Source organism: Podarcis raffonei, chromosome 8, assembly GCF_027172205.1.
Source record: "Podarcis raffonei isolate rPodRaf1 chromosome 8, rPodRaf1.pri, whole genome shotgun sequence".
Classification (NCBI taxonomy): domain Eukaryota; kingdom Metazoa; phylum Chordata; class Lepidosauria; order Squamata; family Lacertidae; genus Podarcis; species Podarcis raffonei.
Window position 1 is genome coordinate 35,686,058 of NC_070609.1, and position 23,601 is coordinate 35,709,658.

Below are 23,601 nucleotides of genomic sequence, written 5' to 3' on the forward strand. Positions count from 1 at the left end.
CTGAGGGACAGTGGACTGGCCCCCTGCTGAAAAAGTTTGCTGACCCCTGGTCTTAAGCATAGAATATGTTAGACCCTTGATCTTCCTGCTGCCAGCATCCTCTGAAGGAATTGGTTCCAGTGTTTGAAACTTACCTCCTTGTTGAGACCTCTCCAACCAGCCTTGCCAAGGGAGCTTTGTGGATGAAGGAAGCTCCCTTATGTGGCCTCAGACACTGGGCCACTTAGCTCAGTATTGTCCACACTGACAGTGGCTCTCCAGGGGTTCAGGCAGGCTTCTTAGCCAGTCTTAGCAGGAGACACCAGCGCTTAAACTCAAGACCCTCTGCATGCAAAGTTGGATACTCTACCGGTGAGCTGTGGTCCTACCCCGTGAGCAGTTAGGATATTACATAGTTTGGGTAATAGGGAATTACTCTTGTCCCAAAGCCCTCCACGTGGAGCTGATTAGGGGACCTGGGCAAAAGTGTTGGCTTATAAGAAAAAAATGCCAAAAATAGGGCAGTTCCTCTATTGGGCCCAACCAGAAAGTCATCAAGCAGTGAGCACGTTTTCGAGTTCTTCCGAGCTCTTCATCAGGTTGCACAGTGAACCTCCCTGGGAGGGCTTGACAGGGGCATTTTGCAGTCTGAATTTACTTTCAGAAAAGGGTTCATGGATGGTGGTTGGGGTGGCTGAAAGGCAGATGGAGGCCACATGAAGAGAGAGGGCACTTTCCTTCTTCGGATAAAAGGACTTTATTTTATGTGCCATCCTTTGGGCCTGCTGGCATGGCTCTCCAAATCTTGGACAGATATCAATGCGGCTTCCACATTCCCACTCAAGGGGACTTGCTTCTCTTGCTTCCAGCCGGATGGCCTTCTGCACACCTACTCAGGAGGCTTCTTCACTTACTTTTAGGCCCAGTGGCTTCCTGCATCACCACCCAAGGGTGGTTGCTTCCCTTGCTTCTATGAGCACTGGCCTTCTGGATCCCAGCCCAGGATGTGTAATTTCTTGCTACTACATTGATTACTAGAAGGACTAATAATGGAAACAATTTATTTTCCATAAAGATTTGATGAACAGAGGTGAGGGGTGGTGGAAGGCCAGATGGTCACCTCTTATACCACAATTGAAAAAGGTAAGAAGTCTATTTTCCTACTCCCAGGCACTCTGGTCTCCTGTAGCACCTCTGCAATGGGTCTCTTCCTTACATTCCCACCAGTCTTCTGGATCCCAGCCCAAGATGTTTCATTTTTTGCTGCTACTTTGATTTTGATTTTTCTTCTATGTAATAGAAAGTCTCTCTCTCTCTCTCTCTCTCTCTCTCTCTCTCTCTCTCTCTCTCTGTGTGTGTGTGTGTGTGAAGTCTACCTCACAGGATTGTGGGGAGCATAAAAGTGTGCGAAACAACACTCCACAAGCAAACTACCCTGAGCTCATGGTAGAAGGGTGAAGTCTAAATAGGAGTGAGAGGCAGAAATAAATACCGTATTTTTTGCTCTATAAGACTCACTTTTTCCCTCCTAAAAAGTAAGGGGAAATGTGTGTGCGTCTTATGGAGCGAATGCAGGCTGCGCAGCTATCACAGAAGCCAGAACAGCAAGAGGGGTTGCTGCTTTCACTGCGTAGCAATCCCTCTTGCTGTTCTGGCTTCTGAGATTCGGGGTAGTTGTATGGCATCGCTGGGCTCACTGAAGTAGGAACCCAAGGAAGCTGGCATTGGGATATGCTGTATAAAGCGATGCCATAATGAGGGTATGTACCTCAAATCCCTTCAACAGTGCAGTGGATTGTGACATGCATGAGGAAGGCTTTCTCAGCACCCTTTGAGATGTGGTCGGGGATCCTGGCCTGCACCTTTTGGGGTCATTTGGTGTGGCAAAGTGTCTCAGGGCTGGCCCTGATTTGTGTGTTCCCTCTTGTACCACTGCAAAATACAATAGAGCTTATTCTGCAGTACCTGGAAATAAATAAAAAATCTATCTCAGGAAACAGATGCTCAGCAACAATGACTTATTGGTCTAACTTCCAGTGATTTAGATTAATGGACAGGGAGAAGCTTTTATTGTCATTGAGGGGAACTGCATGGCTGGCCTTTGAGCAGAAAAACAAACCCAGGGATTGATAACTCCCAGTTGGGGACCTACAAGGAGGTCTGTGTGACCCGTGTCTAGTCATCCTGACATAGTGGAACAAGTTGTACCTGTTACAACTTGTACCAAAGGGCACAAGCCATCTAAAGTCAATACTCATTAATATTTGTCAGCATTCCCAGTATAAACATTCTTGCGAGGAGTTTTCTCTGAGATGATGCACCTTTGTATGGCATTTTCAATAATATAGGCACCTTTATCTAAACTTTCCCCTACTATATGTATTTTTTGAATGCATGTTTTGGTTATACAGCTGCATTGCAAAATTTGGAGAAAAGCAGATTCTGAATGATAGCTGTGCTTTGGTTTGTGTAAGGTTTTTTGGAAGTGCAAATTAGGTGGACTTGCATCAGAAAGCAAACCAAAGCATCACCCTTATCCCTATATGAAATCCCAACGGTTTTGAAAGGAGATATTTAAGCCAATGGGATATTTCCCCCTCTCCTAAGGGTCATTGTTGCAGGGGCAGAGGCATAGTGGTCTGGGGTCACAGGGAGTTGAAAACCTGCTACTGTTTTTGCACCAGGGTCCTAGTGCCACCCAGTCAGCATGAAGGCACTGAGATGCTTTCTTACCCTTCATGCAGATTAAAGCCAATCAAACAGTCAGCTGCTGACGTTGGGCTCCTAGGGTCACTCTGGAGAAGATGTGTGGGGAAACCACGGAGGAGGATTTGCTCTATGCTCCAAAGCTAAGCTTTTGGTAATGCTAGAAACACAAGAGGCTTTCATTTCAAGAGAACGGTGTGCAACAAGGAAAGCACAACTTAAGTCACTCTGAAAGGAGATATTGGCACACTCCAGATCATTCACCCATGTATGTACACAGCAAACTAGTATGTGTTGCCTGAAAGGGAACACATGGGGAACTGCACTGATTGTTGCAATGCATCCCCAGTTATTAGTATGTTTAATTATAAGATCATACAGTAATATTAGTAGGTTTCATAAACTTAGATGGGGGTGCGGTTGTGACGATCATGAAGGGACCTTGCACTTAAGAATTTGCCACTGTACTAATGCGCACAGCTGCAGAAGGCAGGCTGAAGCATCTCCTTGTGGGCCTGATGAAAATCAGTCACCCTCCCGATGCACCTAGTATATTAATTTATATTAAAAAACCCGTGGTGTGGTTACTCACCCCACACAATTGTTGGGTAGCTTGTCGCCCACTGAAATCAGTGGACCTCCAAATGTTTGGCTATGTGGGTGTACAATATGAGAAATCTTACCCTCCAGCCCTTTCTTCTGTAACTATGCATATACATATACATGTGTGTGTGTGTGTGTGTGTGTGTGTGTGTGTATGAAATAAATGTAATCCGTAACAGTATTTGCTGCATTGAATAAAATAAACTGCCCTGGGATTATAAGAACCATGTGTAAACCCTGTTCTTCAAACCTCCAAATTCAGTGAAAGATCAGGTCCCTACTTTAGTGATGTGAATGTCCGGCAGTAACCCTTGAAAAGGGTATCTGAGGCCGTTCACTCTTTCAACTCAGGATGTCTGCTTCCAGAAGCAGAACAAAAAGGATAATGCTGGAAAGCATTATTGCTATTTTTAAAGCTGCAAACTTTATAGCCAGTGGCTGGATTCCAGCTAAAGTTACTCAAGGTGAAGATACATCAATGGGAGAAGTCACTTGCTGTGACCATCTTACAACCATCTTCTACAGAACCTGTAGCAAAATCCTATGCATGTTTACTTAGAAGTCTATCATAACCAAACTTTGGCTTCCTCTATATGGTCTTTTTACTGAGCACTCATCCTGATTTCATTGCCCAAAGCTTATGTGGTGTTTAGATGAAACCTCCTCTTTATGGAGCATTCATTTAGATTTGTTTGCAAAGAGTTTGTCCAGCAATGAGTGCTCATCCCAGATTTATGCCAATTTGCATTGGGATGGGATTATGAGACTTCTCAGTAATCATTCACTCATTACACACTTTTTGGTGACGTTCCTGTAACTTTTCTAACTGCAAAAAGTCAATATTGAGTCCGAGGTGCCTTTAGTTGTGTCTCTGATGGCTCATCCACACTTCCATTTGGTCCGTGTTTCATTGCCCTTGTCCCATGCTTTCTCGGCATAGGTCAGAGAGGTTTCTCTTCTGTCCTGTCGCTTTCCCCAGGCAAACTTACTGTTTACCGCTGAATCGGAATAAATGTCAATCTGCAAAAACTCGATGGACTTTGTTCTGATTCAGTGGTAAATTTCAGGTTTCCCGAGGGGAAGCGACGGGACAAATGAAAAAGCTAGAAAGCACAGAACAACCAGAACAAGTGTGGATGAGCCCTAACTTTTCTTTGACTTGGACCCAAGGGTTAGCTTGTTAGCATGGATTAGTGCATCAGTCCCCAAACTCTGTCCCAGGAAAGACCTGCATATCTACAGTGAGATATCATTCAGTTAAATACAGTGGTACCTCGGGTTATGAACTTAATTCATTCCGGAGGTCCGTTCTTAACCCAAAACTGTTCTTAACATGAGGTACGCTTTCGTTAATGGGGTCTCCTGCTGCCACCGTGCTGCTGGCGCGCGACCTTCGCTCGCATCCTGGGGCAAAGTTCGCAACCAGGAGCATCTACTTCCGGGTTAGTGGAGCTTGTAACCCGAAGCATTGGTAAGGACGGTATGTAACCTGAGGTTTCACTGTACTGTACTTCAATTTCATTCAGATACTTTCAGGGCCAGGTTATATTACCATTTCAGTCCAGGCTCTGGGCATCTTTTCCTCCACCCTTTGCTAAGCCTGAGGGAGCCAGTTTCTCCAGTAAAAGGTTGCCAGGAGTCATTCACCTCTTTTGGCTCAGGATATCTTAGCAGAACACAGCAACAATTGGAGCTGGATCTGCATGGAGAGCTCGTACAGCCTGGACTCCACGGACAATGGAAAGGCTTTGCAGGAAGATAGTGGCAGATTTATAAACACCAAGCAGGGACAATCTAAAACTTTCAGTCAATTTAGCAGTCAAGAAGCCATTGATGGCAGGAAGAGAGATAAGGCTATTCTTGTGCAGGCCTTTTTCTGCTGGAACTGAAAGTGCTTTTTTCAAATCACGTTGCTGAAATTCCTGGAAGTTCCCAATTGGATTTTTTCCAAGAAAGAAATGCTAGACAATCCACATGGTGTGTCATTTATTTAGTGTGCTGCTTTCCATCAGAAGTGACCCCAAAGCAGTTTGCATACAACAATAAAACACCACCAACAAAATACATAAAATGCAATTAAAAATAGTAAGAAAACAATAACAATCTGTATAAGGGTGTAAAGAAGGGTGAAACTGAACTAGGTTTTGCCTCCAACACTTGAGAAACAGGTGAGCCTTCACCCTTTGAGGGAAGCCTGTTAGTATTATAAACATTAGTGTTGTAGTCAAGGGAATCCCACAACTGGGGTGCTGCCACAGAGAAGGTCCTGTTCCACCAAAAAAAGTCCAAGTAGATAAATAGGTACCACTCCGGCGGGAAGGTAAATGGCGTTTCTGTGCGCTGCTTTGGTTTTGGTGTTCAGCTGCACCAGAAGCGGCTTAGTCATGCTGGCCACATGACCTGGAAAAACTGTCTGAGTGGGAAAGTCAATTCACCTGACGTTGAATTGGGATGTGAATTTTTGGAGAGCTGTGTTCATGATGAAAGCATAGTTGCAGCTCACGAAATATGATTGCTGGGTATCTGCTGATTTTGTCATTGTTTGTTATTTTGATTCATTTATTCTATACATTGAACTTTTGTGTATTTTACTTTTGTTTTAATATGTTGTCCATGACTTTGTGGGCCTTTGGACCAGAAAGCAGTAAATAAATAAACCATAGCATAACATGCACAAACGGATGTTACATGAACCACAATTTAAGAAGGAAATTGACAACCTTTGTTCCTGTTTTAGGGGCTTCCCATTGAGAGATCTGGTTGGCCACTGAAAGAACAGAGTGTTTGGCTTCCCCAACATGATACTCTCCAGATGTTTGGGACTATAACTCCCAGCAGCAGCAGCAGCCAGCATGTTGGGCGGAGGGGAGTTGACATCCAAAACATCTGGAGCCTGCTGTAGAGACTTGGAGAAGATCCATATCGCGCCATTTAAGTACAATACTTAAGTACAAAGAATCCTGGGAGCTGTAGTTCCCTCCTACAGAGCTATCATTCCTAGCACCCTTAACAAACTACCTTGCCAGGATTCTTTGGGGGAAGTCACATGCTCTCAGTGTGTGTTGGATGTGCACAGATTTTAGTTAATTCCTATTCAGCTCCAGATGTCCCTGGACAGGCAAAGTCATGGTTCTGCAGGGGTTAAGTGGGCTGCAAGAACGTGAGGAAAACAAAGAGGCTGGTCTTAAGCAAGGAAGTGGGTCATGTCCTGCCTGAGGAGGAGTAGAGAGCCATGGGGAGTACAAGGGAGGCAGCTACCTTTCTGGTGGGGACAGTGGAAGGCGGTTGCTCCCGGGATTTGCAGCTTGAGGGCATTCTGCCTTTGGCAAGTATCAGAAAAGGATGGCAAGGATCCTGATTATGTTAGTGAGTCTGCTCAGCAGCTCATTGGTTTGCAGTGCTGAGCCATCATCCTACAGCGACACGAGTGTTGTCTTCCGAATGACGAAGCCAGCTGTACTAGTGCGTAAGTCGTCACAGCTCTCTCACTCTCTCCCCGTGTGTGTTTATAATATCAGTTACCTTTGCTCTTGCTGTCCCCAATCTGGTGCCGTCCAGATGTTTTGACCGATGACTCTCACTGGCCCCAGCCATCTCTGGAGGCACCGTGTTGGCATGCTGACGCTGAATTGTAGGGTGAATTCAGTTCTGCCGATAGCACCGTTGTCCCTCACAGCTGTGATCACATTCTCTCTTGGCAGTCAATGAGAAAACTGCTCATGTCGTACAGACAGCCTTCCAGCATGCAGACTACCCAGACATCAAGGGGGAGAAGTCTGTCCGGTTTCTTGGGAAGATTGCCTATGGATTGAAAAAGTAAGTGTGGCTCTACTTAAGCTCCCTTATTTATATCTCTCCCATCGCAAACCTGTTTAGCTCTGTTTTGCTGTGTTTCTCATATTCCTAGTCTCAAGTTCGGTTCTCCACATAGCTGCATATGTATGCCATTAAACAAAAAAAGTCCTTATGATTATTTGTCAACATTTTAGTGGGATTCTTTTAAAACAAACATTTTATACGCACTTTTGCCTAGCATATATATTTTACAAATATTTTTTCCAAATATAATTTATTTATAGAAATGATTTAAATAATAGAACCATAGAATTGTAGAGTTGGAAGGGACCCCGGGGTCATCTAGTCCAACCCCCTGCAATGCAGGGATCTTAACTAGATCATACAATATAGATGGCTACCCAGCCTCTGCTTAGAAACATCCAAGGAAGAAGAGTCCACCATCTCTCATCAGAGTCTGTTCCACTGTCGAACAGCTCTTACTGTCAAAAAGTTCTTCCTGATGTTTAGTCAGTATCACTTTTCTTGTGACTTGAATCCATTGGTTTGTGTCCTGCCTTCAAGAACAGGCGAAAACAAGCTTGTTCCATCTTCCATGTGACAGCTCTTAAGGTATTTGAAGATGGCTATCATTTCTCCTCTGAGTCTCCTCTTTCTCAGGCTAAACATGCCCAGCTCCCTCAACCATTCCTCATGAGGCTAAGTTTCCAGACCCATCATCATCTTGGTCACCTCCTCTGCACATGTTCCAGCTTCTAATATCCTTCTTAAATTGTGGTGCCAAGATGGGAACGCAGTACTCCAGGTGTGGTGTGACCAAGACAGGATACCACTATTTTGGGGGTGGGGACAGAGCTATTTATAGCAATTACAGTGGTACCTCAGGTTAAGTACTTAATTCGTTCTGGAGGTCTGTTCTTAACCTGAAACTGTTCTTAACCTGAAGCACCACTTTAGCTAATGGGGCCTCCCGCTGCTGCTGTGCCGCCAGAGCACGATTTCTGTTCTCATCCTGAAGCAAAGTTCTTAACCCAAGGTAATATTTCTCGGTTAGTGGAGTCTGTAACCTGAAGCATATGTAACCTGAAGCGTATGTAACCCGAGGTACCACTGTATATGTAAAATAATACCATGAACACCATTTAAAATGTTAAAATCAGAAATCAGCTCTTATGCATTTTATCATGCACTTTTATATTAAAATGCATTTTTGTACGTTATTTTCACTAACATGTGCTAATTGTGTGTGTTTGTGTTTGCATTTTTGCTTTCACTGTTTGGAGAACTGTATTGCAAAATTCGTAAAACTGCAAATTCTGAAGGATGGGTCTGGTTTTGGTTTGCATCTTGTTTCAGAAAGTGCACATTTGGTAGATTTGCCTTTAAATATGAACTAGGTCAAATTTCTCTTTACCTTGCCTTAAAATAGGGCTCTTAAAAAGTCTATTTGCCAGATAACAGTGCTGTATATTCCAACTGGCAGCAGCCCTCCAGTTCCTCAAGCAGAGGCCTATCCCATCTGCTCCTTGTTGGTCTTCAGCTACTAGGTTTGAGCCCATGGTTTGAATCACAACAGCAGCAGCACCTCATACAAATGGATAGTAAAAAAAGAGAAAGAAGTGGGTCCCCAATCTCCTTCATGCACAGATACTTGGTAGCATTTTACTAGCTGCTGAAGGATGGGAATTGCTGCCAAATGGAAAACTGTTCAGGTCTGCCTTTACAAAATTGGCTTGCTATGATTTGGGAGGTAGCTTTAACCGAATGTTTAACACAGCATGGCATAGTGGTAAGAGATCAAGCTACAACAAAACAAATCAAAAACCCTTTGGTACTGCCTGGTTTCTGTTCATTTCCTATGCCAATAAATCTGCATTCCCAATTAAACCACCTGCAAGACAACTACTCATATGGAGAGATTTTGTCTCTTAATCTATTTTGGTACAGCATACTGAAAATACGTCTATTATGTGGTTGAAGGATGGTACTCTACATTTTGTTTGCCTTTAATATATATTTACTGAAATTCAATGCAACACATATTTTTTTTTTAAAAAGGGAGAGAGAAAAGAAATGTGCCAAGTGTGAGCTGGTTGCTTTGCGGGAAGAGAAGGTGCAATAGCTTCAGCCCCACCTATCCACATTTTGACTTATTTGATTATTAATTTCTGGATTGAGCAGAGCAGCCTGTCCTGGAAGAGTGACATGGGGGGGGGGTTTGCCTCTAGGGAAGAGAAAGCTCACCAAATGCAGCTGGGGCTGATGGGAGCTGCAGTCGAAAACATCTGGAAGCTCAGGGAAAGCTGATGCCAAAGGCTATAATAAGATGTGCAGGACTCTAGACCACGACTGTGTCACTTCTGTATATGATTTGTTGTGCGTGACCCACAGCTAAAGCTACCATGCAGGATTACACTAGCAATGGGAGGGCTTGGATGTGGTCTGTGAGTGCATTCCAAGGGGACCTGGGGGTGTCTATGTGCCTCTTCCAGCAAAAGAGCCCATCCTGCTTCAATTGTACTAAGCCAGCCATTCTTTGCTTCCCTTCTGCAGCATCCATATTGGAGAACTGACCATAGAAAACACCACAGTTGACCTCAAGGAGGACGACGCCATCAACATCGGAATTCAGAATGTTTCTGCTTCCTTCCAAGGAACCCTCAGCTATGGCTACGTGGGTGGCTGGCTGTGAGTATTTCCAGAGAAGTCCGCATCTGCCAGTTTGGTCCTTTGGGGAGGGGAGGTGATGCAGGTGTGAAAATGGAAACATCAGCTTTGCATTTACCACACAACCCCCGACTGCATCACATCCAAACAGCACATGTGTGCAGCAGCGCATGTGCTCTGCTCCAAAAACGCCATCCTGCCTGGTTAATTCTACCTGTGTTCCACATGTTCGCAAAATATCACACTGACATTCTATCTGAGAGCACCTCTGCAACAGATGTTGTTGTTTGGTAATTATCATTGTTAAAAATATTGTCACAGGGTGAAGCTCATCCATTCTATTGACTTCGAAATTGAGTCATCCATTGATCTGCAGATAAACGTTAAATTGTGTAAGTAGTTGCGGAATATCCTGGGCTATTGAGACTGGTTAGAACAAGGGCTTAATATACGCAAGAGGCAGCAGGTGGGTGTCTCCTTGAGATGAGATTCAGAGGGAGGGGTTAAGGAAAGCCAGTTTCTCCTGTGATGTAAAGTCTGGTTTATTATCTCTGGTTTATTACCCCCTTCCTGGAAAACTGGGGGAAACTATTGGAAGGGAGTACGCAACTGACTCCTGGTTCCTAATAACTTGAGGCATTTGCTTCTCTATTGGACAGTGTCGGATGATGGGCGTGTGATAGTGGACACCTCGGACTGTTACCTGACTTTCCACAAGCTGACCCTGCATCTACAAGGAGACAAAGAGTATGCTTAATTATTTGAAATCCACACCAGGTTTTAGTAGTGCCTGATTTTCACTTGAAGGACTCCCATATTCATCAGGCTAGAAACATAAGAAACTGTCTTATACTGAGCCAGAACATTGGTCCATCAAGCTCAGTGCTGTCCACATTGACCAGCAGCTCTCAAGGGTTCCAAGCAGAGTTCTCTCCCAGCCCTACCCTGGGGACTGAATCTGGGACCTTCTGGTGTGCTCTATCAGCAAGCTACAGTCTTTCCTTGTGTAGTCTTATGTAGCTGCTTTGCCACTATCAACCTCCCATTTTGCTGACCATGAAATCAGAAGCCTAAAAGCCAAACTTCCCATAAGGTTAAGCACACCATTGGCAGTTAGTTTCAATTAATAACCTGTGCAGAGGCGTGGGGATGTTGTGGACAGTAGGAGAGGATATATTGATTAAATATTATCCTTTCTCACTCACGCTAGTGAGTCAGTAGCAGAGTACATTCCTCTGTATATTGCAGGAAGCTAGTTGGTAGATTCGTTTGAATCTCTTTACTTAAGCAGTCCAGTCTGGCTTGTCCAGATTGGGTTTATTCCTGGTAAATCCCCTTTGTTCCCACTTAAAAAGAATAAAGACACAACACTCCTTTCTTAAAAGTAATGATAAGAAGTTTACTTACATTCAGTTCACAGTAGGTTCCCTGAAAGCAGACTTTAGCTTGAAGTTACAGAAGAGAGTTTGAGTTCATCCCATATGGGAATGAACCCATGCGCTGCTGGCTGAGAGCCAGCACAGAGCAAAATAGCATCAGTAGCAGAAGAGAGCAGCAAAAGAGGAAGGTGGCTGCGTGACTGGCCCTTTTACAGGGTCACGACCATCTACCGGGTACCTGGTCACACACGGGGGGGGGGGGAATGCTCCAGACAGGTGTGACAGGAAGTCCTCCTGGCTGGAGTAACATCCCCCTGTGTGTCATCTCTGGGCAAACAGGAAAGGTTGTATTTGACTGCTACAGTGATGCCACATCCCACAAGAAGGGCATTTTCTTCATGATCCTGTTGCATGGGAAGGGGAGGTTTCACACTTACAGGCTGGTCCTGACTGAAATTCTGCCTCAGAATTGAGGGTTCCACATTTGCTGCTTGAAAACTAAAACAGAGAGACATTCTTAATTTTTTGTGTTTAGCAGTACCTCAAGTCTGGCCTTGAGCGTCTTTTAAGATAAACCTTATTAAGAAGGACAGCCCAATACATTTTTCTGCCCAGAGCAAAGTACAAGATGGCAGCCCCTCCCAATCCCACACCCAGAAGTCCACTAGACTGACAGCTGAATCTGACCTCAACACTACTGATGGGTCCGCATTCACCACCACACCTGAGGCAGCAGGCTAGTTAAGTGGGGCAGGCCAGGTTGTGACTGATGGGCAGCGGAATGGTTGGGAGGTGGCTTATGAGAAACAGTCAAGAGTCTGCCACCCCAGCCCCACAGCTTCTGTTATCTGAGGCAGGCGCCTCACTTTGCCTAATGGTAGAGCAGGCAGTGCTCTGCAAGGCTTACTTGCTTGCCCTGACTTCCAATCTCCAGGGTGAATTAGACTTTGATCATCTTTGCATTTGGATTTTATGTTTAGATTTTCTTTTTATGTTGTAGCTCACTTATAGCCCATTAGATAGTGTAGGATAAAAAAATCCAAATCCAAATGTGTTGTAATAATGAACTTCTTGAGCTCACATCCAGTCTTTCTCCATGCAGCCCAGGATGGCTAAAACAGCTTTTTACAAACTTCATCTCGTTTACCTTGAAGCTCGTTCTCAAAAACCAGGTAAGAGACATGGAAAGGTAATTGACACAGGGCTGATGTCTGTTAAATGTCATGCATGCTGGGCAATTGATTAATCAGGCTGCACTATGGCAAATGAAGATATGGAAAGACCTAATTTACATGATCTTAATGAAACAATCTTTTATCTGGCTTTCCTTTTAAAAAGTGACTCAGGATTTAGCTTTCAAGTCCTTGGGAAACAACAAAAGAGGTGCTGTTTCCTTGCAGACTGCAGTCTCTGCCTCAATCTCCTTTTAAACTAGGGACGTATTTCCAGATGATTTTTACAAAAATATGCATTTTACCCTAGCATTGCATTTTTTGTACACATTGATTGGAGAACTGCATTGCAAAGTCTTGAGAAGTGTGAATTTTGGAGGCTGTTTGTGTTTCATTTTGCATGTTTTTTTGGAAAGTGTGAATTCATAAATTAGTGTTTAGATGTGAACTGAATTTAATTCCTCCTCTGTCTCAATTCACACAATGCTATTCAATGGTGCTGCTTCACACATCCATCTGTGAGTCATCTAGGAAACTGCCTTATACTGAGCTAGACCATCTAGTTTAGTATCTAGCTTAGTACTGCTTACACTGACTGGCAGCAGCTCTCCAGGATTTCAGCTAGGGGTCTCTCCCAGCCCTAGCAAGAGATGCCAGAGACTGTACCTGGGATCATCTGCTTGCTGCTCCAATAATGAGCTACAGCCTTTCCCCAAACATGAACATCTCTTTTCCTCTTTTACAGGTGTGTAAAGAAATTAACTATATTTCTCAGCTACTGGCAGATTATGTGCATGAGACATCAGGTAAATCTCTGTTCACTTTTGTTGCTGTTCCATTTCTAAAAGTTATTATTAAAAGCTCTTACTCCTCCATTTATATAACAGTCTCACATGGTATGTATAGTCTGCTGCTATAGTCTTCAGGGCTACACTTCAGTCCACACACTTTGCATCTGCACCCAACTGGATTTCAAATGTCCTTAGCTAGAAACTAGAAAAAAGTAAAGTAGCAGGGTTGGCTGGGACAGATCCTGCTGCCTGCTGAATCTCCCTGGAGTCCTAATTTTAAGGCCCACTGGCCATGTGAGGAATGGAGTATTATATTCTAAAAGACTTGTGGGAGTATCCTGCAGGGGATAAGATGCATTTGGGTCATGCTTTGCTTGAACACGAGGAAATGCCCTCACCAAAAACAACCCCATGGCTCCAAAACATGGCCAAAAGCATGACGTTTAGGTCAAAATGACCAGGGGATGGAGCAACTTCCCTAGGAAGGAATGTTGCAGCATTTGGGACTTTTTAATTTAGAGAAGAGGCAACATGATAGAAGTTTATGAAATTATGTATGACATGGGAAAAGTGGCTAGGGAAAAGTTTTTCTCCCTATCTCATTAACACTGGAATTTGGGGGCATCAAATGAAGCTGATTCAGGACAGATAAAAGGAAGACTTCTTCATGCAGCTCAGCATAGTTAAACTGTGGAATTTGCTCCTTCAGGAGGCAGTGATGGCAACCAACTTGGATGACTTTAAAAGAGGATTAGATAAATTCATGGAGGAAGAGGCTATCAATGGCTTCTAGTTAAGATGGCTGTGCTCTGCCTCCACAGCTTTCAGATTTCAGTTGCTGGAAACCACAGGAGGAGTGGAGAGGGCTCTTGTGCTTGGGACCTGCTTGCGGGTTTCCAACAGGCATCTGGTTGGCCACTGTGAGAACAGGACGCTGGACTAGAAGGGCCATGGCTCTAACTTAGTAGGCTCCTCAACATGTTCTAAAAGCACACTCTTTAATTTTCTGGTAGCCAACTTCCTTAAAGATGGGGATATCGGAGTAGATATTTCTGTGACCGCATCTCTGGCAATCAAAGCAAATTACATAGAATCGTACCACAAGGTAAGACAATTCCCACAAAATAAACTTCCGTGTGTGAAGGAAAGGACAATTGTTGATGACGCAAACCCTGCCTCTTTATAGTTGCTGCAGGTGAGAGCCAGATCACCTCCACACAATGGCTTCCCTCCAGAACCCCGAGAACAGTAGTTAAGAGTGCTGGGAAGTGTAGTTCTGAGGGATAAAATGACAGTTCCCATAAAAGTAGGTGAAGCAATGTACAGTGGTACCTCAGGTTACAAACGCTTCAGGTTACATACACTTCAGGTTACAGACTCCGCTAACCCAGAAGTAGTACCTCGGATTAAGAACTTTGCTTTAGGATGAGAACAGAAATTGTGCAGCGGTGGCGCAGCAGCAGCAGCAGGAGGCCCCATTAGCTAAAGTGGTGCTTCAGGTTAAGAACAGTTTCAGGTTAAGAACAGACCTCTGGAACGAATTAAGCACTTAACCCGAGGTACCACTGTATATCAGAGGTTTCTACACATACACCTCTCAGCCCTCCATCGAGGCAAGCAAGAGGGAGGATTGCAGCGGAAAGGCACATCCTGGCGAGGCAGAAGTCCTGGAGGAGAGCCAGTGAGGGTGTGGCTTAGCAGAGACCTCCCCACCAGGCCAGACAGAGAAGCCTAGAGGGCCACATTTGTCCTCTAGGACTGTGATACCCACCCGTGGTCTAATATGCCTATAGCCTTCTTCTCAGTCACAAAAATACAGGAGTTCCATGCAATTCCTGTGGAAGGTGGATGATTCCATCCTACGATTCTGAACTCATCATTCTCCCAGTGCCCTTCTGTGCACAATGTCCCATTCAGCAGAAGTCTTGGTGTTTCTACCAACCAGGGCTGGCCCACTCATGGGACCAGGTGAGTCAATTGCCTCGGGTGGCAGGGTCCATAGGGGCAGCAGATCCTGATCTAGATATTTCTTTCCCTCTTGTTCCTGGTGTTGATACTCAACTCAACTCACCCCTTCTTCCCTGGCCAGGGGGAAGACCATTTTGTGGTTTGCCTCAGGTGCCAAAATATATTGGGCTGGTCCTGCCACCAACCAATATGACAACAACAGCAAAGTTTCTTTAAAACAAACATACTTATTATGACACAAGCTTTTCCGGACTATTGTCTGCTACTTCATCACTTGCATGAGGCATCATCCCTGGGGCCTCTAACTACATGGGATGTTAATGAGGTGATTAGCGATCATGCTATGTGATTTTTCTAAATTAAATACCAGGTGAAGAGGGAACAGTTGTTGCCAAGATTGCCCACAGGCTGTGATGAAAGGGAGGGTTTGTACTTTTTGTATGCTTAATTTCAGTTTGCGTTTACTTCTGCTGTTTTTCTTTATATTTTTGTTCTTGCGTGGTATTGAAGTGTCTTGTTTAAAAAATTTTAAACACAAGCAAATGTGTTGGATGCATTTTCCTACAAGGAGATTGTCGGTCCCTCTAGACATTGAGGTGTTTATGTGTGACTCCCACATTTCAATAACCCTTTCGCACTTACAAATGTTTTTTGGGGGAATACCAATTCAGTGCCTGTCCCATCACTTTCTGCTGAAATCACAAAACTTTTCGTACTGCAAATGTTGTGGGTTGTGTGTGTGTGTCCCATTTTTGTTGCTCTATAGCACTGGAGTCACCCCTCCAGATGTCAACGATGCTGTTACACTGGGGAAGTATCACAGAAGACCGAATACAGCAAAATGATGTGTGGAGGGTCCAGAATGAATCCACTGCTAATGCACTACTGTTGTGTCAGTGAAATGTTGCAGAGAACCTCCAGTCTGGAGGAGCCCTGCTTCTCTGCAAGAAGCAGCCCCCTATCCTCAGAGGTACACAAGGAACATCTGTAGTTGGTTTTCAGTTCATAAAGCCCACTCACATTTTCTTCTCTTGAAAGGGCCTCGTCGTGTACCAGAACCATTCAGGCATCTTCCATGACTCTGCCTTCACACCGTCTCTGCTGACTGATTCCAAAATGGTCTATTTCTGGTTTTCAGACCAAGTCCTCAATTCTGTGGCCTTGGCAGCTTTTCTAGATAAGCGCCTGGAGTTAACACTCGCAGGGGAAAAATTAAAGGTAATTTTTGCAGGTGGCCATTTGACTTGGCTTCACTTGTGGGGTTTGGATGGCAAGGCGTGGTCATCTCCTGCTAGCAAGAAGCACCAGTTTCACCCAGTTGGTTGGGCCAGGGAGCTTCTTATAGGGGGGCGGGGGTTGGGATTCAGGGCACAGCACCTCACCTCACCCACTGTGGCCTATCAGGGTCTCTCTTGCTAGTGTGGATGACCACCCTGTAGTTCCCCTCTTGGTCAGGTGGTGGTGCTTGGGGTCAGTTGCAGCCTCTAATCACCCAAGTTGCTGATTTAGTCCCTTTTGCCAGCTCAAATCAAGATACTTAAAAGTGCTCAAAAGGGGCTCCCTTTTAAGGAGGGCAAAGGAAACAAACAAATGTTTTTCCCACCCCACCTTCTATATATTCCACGTGTGTAAGACAACATACAATTTCTTCTTGTGCTTGGGACACATAAGCTGTGAATTTCCCTTTTTTAGGGATGTGCATTGGATACATTCATTGTTTTTGTTATATGATGGAAGATTCACCTCTTCACTTGAGTTTTCCATATGCGTGTGTGTGTACACCCACCCAATTCGTGATTGCATATTGATTTTAATCTTGTATATTTATACATTGCTGTAACCTACCCTGGTGGTGGTGGTGATGATGATGATTCCATGCTTAGAAGTAGAACTTAGTACATCAGAACTGCTGTGATTCCCACACTGCAGGGCTTGAACTAGATTGCCCTTTGCACCCTTCCCAACCCTACAGTTCTATGATGCTAGGAAATACAAGTACATTTTACTTCTTCATCTTTTGTGTCTTTTTTTAAAGGAAATGTTTGAAATTGAAGAGCTGAAAACTCAGCAGGAGATTGTGCAAAAGGTAACTTTTGGCCAAATCCCAACCTATCATTTGACGAGTAGGTAGCACATGGTATTGCCTGGATGTTGCCTGAACTATTTTCAAGTCTGATTCTTCTTCTTCTTAAAATCAAGTTCTGTTGCTTGGCATCAGCAGCCACACTATGTCTGTCTTTATGCCCCCCAGATTTTTCGGGGTGCCTCCTACAACGACTCCCTGGCTAAGGTGTGGAGCCTTGACCCTCCTCAGATTATCCTCCAGCCCGAAGGAACCATTGTGAAGTCATCTGTGGCTGTGGAACTCAGTGTTCCTCTGCAAGGCGAAGGTCCCCCCTCTGTAGCTTTGTATTTCGAAAAGGTAAGTGAATTTGCAGTTTGCATTTTGGAGACAGGAGCCAAAGGCCCACTGGTCACAAATCAGCCACCATTTGCAAGCGCATGTGATGTGGAACAAAGCGGGCGTCATGGAATATAGGAAACTGTCTTATCCAGATCCAAAGCCTTGGTCTATCCAGCTCAGTATTGTCCACACTGGTTAGCTGGGGCTCTTTGGGGTTTCTGGAAAAATCTCCTTCAGTCTTACTTGGAGGTGCTGTAAATTGAACCCGGGACTTTCTGGGTGCAAAGCAGATGCTCTTGCATGGAGCTATGGCCTTACAATTCTGTTAGGATGCAGGTGGGCTCAGAGAATCAGGAAGAGAGCACTGCTGGATCAGTCAGCTCAGGAGCTCTGCCATAAAGAGAACATCTCACCTGGGAGAGGGACAATGGGAAAGGTGTCCCTGTGAATTCTCATTGATTTCTCAGCTGCTTTCAACTTTTATTACTCCAGCATGTAATTAAAAACCCTAAATTCTTCAATAAATCAGCTTTTGGATTGTCTGACGTGTTCTAACTTAATAGGTCAGTTTTTAAATATCCCCTGTAAATCTGTAATCATTCATTCATCAAGAGACGTGATTTATTTCCTGTCCCACACACAGTTCTTATTAATAAACATAAGAGCAGCTATTTAAAAATTTACCATCATTTCTCTGTCCTCTTATAAAATTCTTTAATGTAACCAAAGTAACTAATAAAGTCATGATTTCTAATGCATTCTATGTTTCTTTAAATGCACTCACAAACCTTTCCGTTCCGCCTTTCCCTCCCTGCAGGAAGTCACCGTCACAGTCCAAGCTTCGTATATGCAAAAAAACCTATACCTACATCACTCCGAGGCCATGTATGTATCGCGCTTCCATTGTGCAGAGAGAGGATTGGGGCTTCCAGGTGGTCACTGTTTTGAGGTGGGATTCAATCACATACTGGCAACCTCAGGTGCCACAATTAAAGTTGGTTTTGGCACCCTCAAAAGCAGACCTCTTGTGATGAGAGAAGTGCCAGGGAAATGCCCTGGGAAGCCTGGAATAACAATTGCTTGGCATAAGGATGCATAACTTCCTCACAATAAAGAAAGCTGAATAAACAAGCCACCTGGAAGCATCTAAGGGAGATCCACACCATGCATTTCAAGTATACCCAATGCACATTTAAAACATGCGACGCCCCCCCCCCAATCCTGCGAACTGTGGTTTGTTAAGGGTACTGGGAACGGTGGGTCCAGGGCTACTGTAGTTCTCTGGATTCTTTGGGAAAGTCATGTGCTTTAAATGAATGGGTGTGGCTTTGTCACTAGAGTTCCTGGGTATGCAAAAAGGGCTGGGAAAGGTGCCTGCTCACACTTGCTTACACACTTGGCTTCTTATTTCCCTACAGGATAGAGATCAAAAAGCTTAAACGTGCCGCGCATATAGCTGTGGTGAGTATCCAGCATTCATGCTTCTGTGCTTAAAGTGTTGAGCTGAAACTAATCTCCCTCCTCTCTCAAATATTCTCTGGATGTACCAGTGAATCTATCAACCAAAGATGTTGCAGTAGCATCAGTACTAAGATAAATACCGAAAGAGCACTGTCCAACCTGGCAGGGTTGTTGTGAGAATCGCTGAATGAATATATGGGAAGGGTTTTAGCATTTCAAAGCAAAGCACATGCCAAGTGTCACAATTCTTCTGCCTTGTGCTGCTGGGAAAATTGGACAGGGGTTCACTCAAGATAAGCCCAGCTTGGCACCATAAAACAGTCTTCTGCTTTAACAATCAAATTTGTCCAGGGATTGAAGCATTGGGAGGTTTTTGCATCCCCCATAACACAAAGCCTTTTGCAGAAGCACAAATCATATTTTGTTTCAGTTACTGTATTATGTTTTGTTTGTATAATTAACAGAAAACTTCATTAAGGATATGCTTATACCTATATTTTTTAAAGCATAGGGTTGCACTGTCCACTATCTACAATCAATTGTTGGTCCGCCCTTCCCCAGTCTATACCCCAAATATTTTGGGGTACAGCTTCTATCAGCCCCAGGCAGCATGTTGTAAAATGCCACATACATCAACGGCAGGGGTAGAAATAATGAACTAGTAATAACAATAAAGACTTCTGCAATTAATGACTTTGCTTGCAATGTTTTAATTTCAGAATGATGAAACTCTAATGCACATTTTGGAGAAAATCGTCTCAGTTGCCGGGATCCCAGAAGTGGTATCAAGTGAGTTTATTTGCTAAGTGTCAGTGTAGTAGCTCTGAGTCTTGAGTGGCAGGAAGGCAAAACAAGTGTGTTGGTGAGGAAATTCACTTCAGTGGAGTTTGGCTCAGAAATGACTTCCCAGGGCTCTTTTTAAAAAACCCAAGTTGCAGCCAACAACATACCCCTGTTGCTGGGTTTCTGAGATCTCCTGAGTGAACACAGATGGCTTCCCCACACTTCTTGTCTTGCTGCTTTCCCCTGGGGGAAACTGCTCTTTAGCGCTCAATCAGAGCAAATTCGGGTTTTCTCCAGATGGATGTTTGCTCTGATTTAACACTAAAGAGCAGGTTTTCCCTGGGAAAGAGGGGCAGGCTCTTCTCACGACCTATCTGGTGATGTCAGGGACTGAATCTAGAACCTTGTGCACACAAAGTACTGGTATGTGCCCTTCCCCCAGTGACAGACCTACATTTGTGGGTCCCTGAAGCTTGAGCTGTTACCAGCAGTGAGGTCTAGGAAACTATTCTTCTCTTCTTTGGTAGGGTTGTTTACCACAACCTCTTCAACATCTGTGCTACTGACTCTCAAACTTTGGGATTGTTGAAATATATACAACAACAAAAACAATCCATTTGAGTCATGTGACTCAAATTGTGTCTTCTAGACCCATTTTTTTATTTGTTGTTTAGCCGTTTAGTCATGTCCGACTCTTCGTGACCCCATGGACCAGAGCACGCCAGGCACTTCTGTCTTCCACTGCCTCCCGCAGTTTGGTCAAACTCATGCTGGTAGCTTCGAGAACACTGTCCAACCATCTCGTCCATATAGCAATGTGGTCTAAAGTCACTTCTGGGGCCCCTCCAGGATTAGGGCCCCTGAAGATTAAGTTTACTTAGTTTCATAGTAGATCCCTGCCTTCCACTCAGTTATGACCCCGAAAACAGACGAAGCTTCCTTATACAGTGTCAGATCAACTGGCCCATCTAGCTCAGAACTGTCCACAATGACTTGCAGCAGCTCTCCACAGTTTCAGGAACAGAGTCTTTCCCAGCCCTACCAGGAGATGCCAGGGATTGAACCCGGAGCCTTCTGCATGCCAAGCAGAGGCTCTACCTCTGAGCTACAGCCTTCCCCAAGAGGGACCCTGCTTCAGTAAAACTAAATGGTGGTGGTAATTCCATTTCTTGCCCACCTTTCACCATGAGATCCTACGGCAGCAATTTAAAAATACAATCTTAAAATTAATTTATTTTATAACAAATTGCAATAAAAAGACAGGGTGGGGCCTAAATTATATACATCTCAGCAGAGCATGACTTTTTGCCTCATTATGTTGCACAGGCTTCATGGGAGGCAGGTGCAATGTAATAAATGTTAGCATCAGTCCCAGAAAACTTCCCCGCCCAAAACAACCACCACTACTTACCCATTGCTGCAAACCACGGTTATTACTGTGACATCAGACAAATCTGGTTCAATTTGGTTTCACAGGATTTGAGAGGAACATAAGTTCCCTGTTGAGCAGCAAAGGACTCAACCATTTCGACATCATTGATCCTGAGATAGTAACCAAAAAGGCAAGTACAGTTTGATGTATTGGGGCTTATATATCACCCAGCACTATGTCAGTGACGAAACAGCAAAAATATTTTGTGCTTGGCCCTTCCATAGCAGTGGAAAATCCAGGGCACCCATAAAAGGGTTGATTTCATTTGGAAGACAGATTCCTGAGCCAATAGTACAGCGGGGTGCAGAACCAAGCACACTGGCTGTACCAGATTCATAGTTGAAGTGTGTCAAAAGTGCATTGGCCCAGTATACCTGAAGGAGCGTCTCCACCTCCATCGTTCAGCCTGGACACTGAGGTCCAGCTCCGAGGGCCTTCTGGCGGTTCCCTCACTGCGAGAAGTGGGGTTACAGGGAACCAGACAGAGGGCCTTCTTGGTAGTGGGACCTGCCTTGTGGAACACCCTCCCATCAGATGTCAAGGAAATAAACAACTATCTGACTTTTAAAAGACATCTGAAGACAGCCCTGTTTAGGGAAGTTTTTAATGTTTGATGTTTTCTTATGTGTTTAATATTCTGTTGGGAGTTGCCCAGAGTGGCTGGGGAAACCCAGCCAGATGGATGGGGTATAAATGATTTATTATTATTATTATTAGTCCCAGGCTGTGTGTGTCAACCCTAGGCTGGCCCTGGATGTTTTGCCATTAGAGGCAGAACAAACATTGCTGCCCCTGCCTCCTCCGCTGTACACCCATTGCCATGTGCCCAGCTGCCCCACACCCACTGTTGTTTGCACACATGCCGCCAGGCCCACAGCACAGGAAAGAGGAGGAGGCTGATAAGCACAGCAGATGATAAGCAGCACACTTCTTGGAGACCGGATCTGCTGCCCCTCCCAGCCATCCAAAGCCTGCCCCCCTGGGGGGGCTGCCTCACCTTGCCTCATGGGGTGGCTGGCCCTGGCCAACTGGTTTAGAAATGTTTCTTTGGTGCTTCTGCACTACACTGAGTTTGACACTCTTGCACTTTTGATGTCCACAGCTTCCACAGCATTCCCTGCCCAAAAACTGGGCTGGATGTGTCTGTTGTTGCTCTATCAGTTGTTGTCCTGTCTGCAGGCAAAGGTGTGTCCTACCATCCTGTGCATTTTCCATTGCAATTCAGTTTACCCACTTCATGCTGCACTTTTTCCCCCATCCAGGGACACTTAATTCTCCAGATGGACTTTGGCTTCCCACACCATTTGCTTGCAGAGTTTCTGAAGACTACTTTGTAGAAGGAAGAGGAGAAAGAAAAATAAAGGTGATCCAGGTGTATGAGCAATCTGGATGCCCAAGAGAGCTGGTGATCCATTTACATCCATCTCCTTCCCTGTGATCCCAGATGGATTTCCTGCCAGGACTGAGGCTCTGTCTGCAAGTTTTCTCCTTGACTGTCTCCTGCAGGATAAACTCTCTTGGAAAAGCTCTGGGAATCCCTGGCTCTTAGTGTGACAAGAAGCTGAGTCTCCACAGCTGGAGCACAGTGCTTCAAAAAGGGATCAACACCCTCCCTACAGTGTTGAGCCCATCTATATTGGATGTGTGATGGCTTTGATCAGCTTACTCCAACCAGGACAACAGCTCCCACAGGGGGAAAGCATGAGCCTGGCTTGCTGGCTTCCATTTTCATGACGCCCCCAAACCCCATTTGGGAGTCAGTTTATGTGCATTGCTTAACTGCCACAATGACAGCAAGCTTTAGGAAATGGCCTCGATAATCTTGTCACTATGCACCTGAGTGTCTTGCCTTCTCAGACCACTCTGGGTCAGAGAAAGGACACCTTTCCACCAAATTCTGGAAAACTTTATTTCTTTTTTCATTTGAATGCCATGTGCTTCTTTCGTTTCCTAAAAATAAACCTGGTTTTCTGTTTTACTGCATTGCTGTGCCTGTTGTTGTCTAAACCTACTTGTATACTTAAAACCTTCTGTAATCCGTCATACTTACTAGGGAAATTTAGGTACCTCCAAAGGCCTAAAGGGCTGTTAGTAAAGTCCTGATTTTCAGGGGGGGTTGACTAGGTGAACTTTTGGGTCCCTTGCAACTCTACAGTTCTGCGATTCTATGAGGTTACCTGACTCATCTTGGTGAGGGCAGGGTCAGCAGAGGGAATTACAGTTTTGGAGAGCTTTGGAGTTTTTTTATGGGAACTGGTTGTAGATACAAGAGGAGAAAGCTAACTGCAAAAACAAAACAAAAGCACCCCGCTACCCTGTGTGGTTCTGACTTTCCCTACCAATATATCCTGCTTCAGAAAAGAAAGATCATCAGCTTTCCTTTTTCACATTTCTCCTCCACAAATCAAAAATACCTCAGTCCTTGGTCTTAAAAAGGTCCTGCTCCAGGGAATACTTCTAG

At 44.6% G+C, this 23,601-nt stretch overlaps 1 protein-coding gene across 4 annotated transcripts; it reads left to right on the forward strand.

The window, feature by feature from the left end:
* The first annotated feature begins 1,037 nt into the window (after positions 1–1,037).
* Positions 1,038–23,123, forward strand: CETP (cholesteryl ester transfer protein). Of its 4 annotated transcripts, XM_053399210.1 has the most exons (16): positions 6,354–6,754; positions 6,990–7,104; positions 9,637–9,771; positions 10,072–10,142; positions 10,410–10,497; positions 12,232–12,301; positions 13,047–13,107; positions 14,106–14,197; positions 16,099–16,278; positions 17,096–17,146; positions 17,312–17,482; positions 18,282–18,349; positions 18,883–18,925; positions 19,645–19,714; positions 21,185–21,270; positions 22,403–23,123. In XM_053399210.1, exons 1-16 carry the CDS (start codon positions 6,631–6,633, stop codon positions 22,475–22,477), a joined length of 1,500 nt encoding a protein of 499 aa, XP_053255185.1. In that variant the 5' UTR covers positions 6,354–6,630; the 3' UTR covers positions 22,478–23,123. The 4 variants fall into 4 exon arrangements, with proteins under 4 accessions (XP_053255186.1, XP_053255187.1, XP_053255184.1 ...); XM_053399211.1 differs by lacking the exons at positions 6,354–6,754; positions 21,185–21,270 and adding an exon at positions 1,038–1,122; XM_053399209.1 differs by lacking the exon at positions 21,185–21,270 and having other exon boundaries at positions 6,340–6,754.
* Positions 23,124–23,601: the final 478 nt, after the last annotated feature.

What these genes read in the sequence shown, in the direction of transcription:
- CETP (XM_053399209.1), top strand. Translation starts at nt 6,631, where the DNA reads ATGGCAAGGATCCTGATTATGTTAGTGAGTCTGCTCAGCAGCTCATTG. An exon ending in GCAGATAAACGTTAAATTGT is followed by an intron (nt 10,143 to 10,409) that starts GTAAGTAGTTGC and finishes TCTATTGGACAG; the next exon opens with TGTCGGATGATGGGCGTGTG. An exon ending in CTACATCACTCCGAGGCCAT is followed by an intron (nt 18,350 to 18,882) that starts GTATGTATCGCG and finishes ATTTCCCTACAG; the next exon opens with GATAGAGATCAAAAAGCTTA.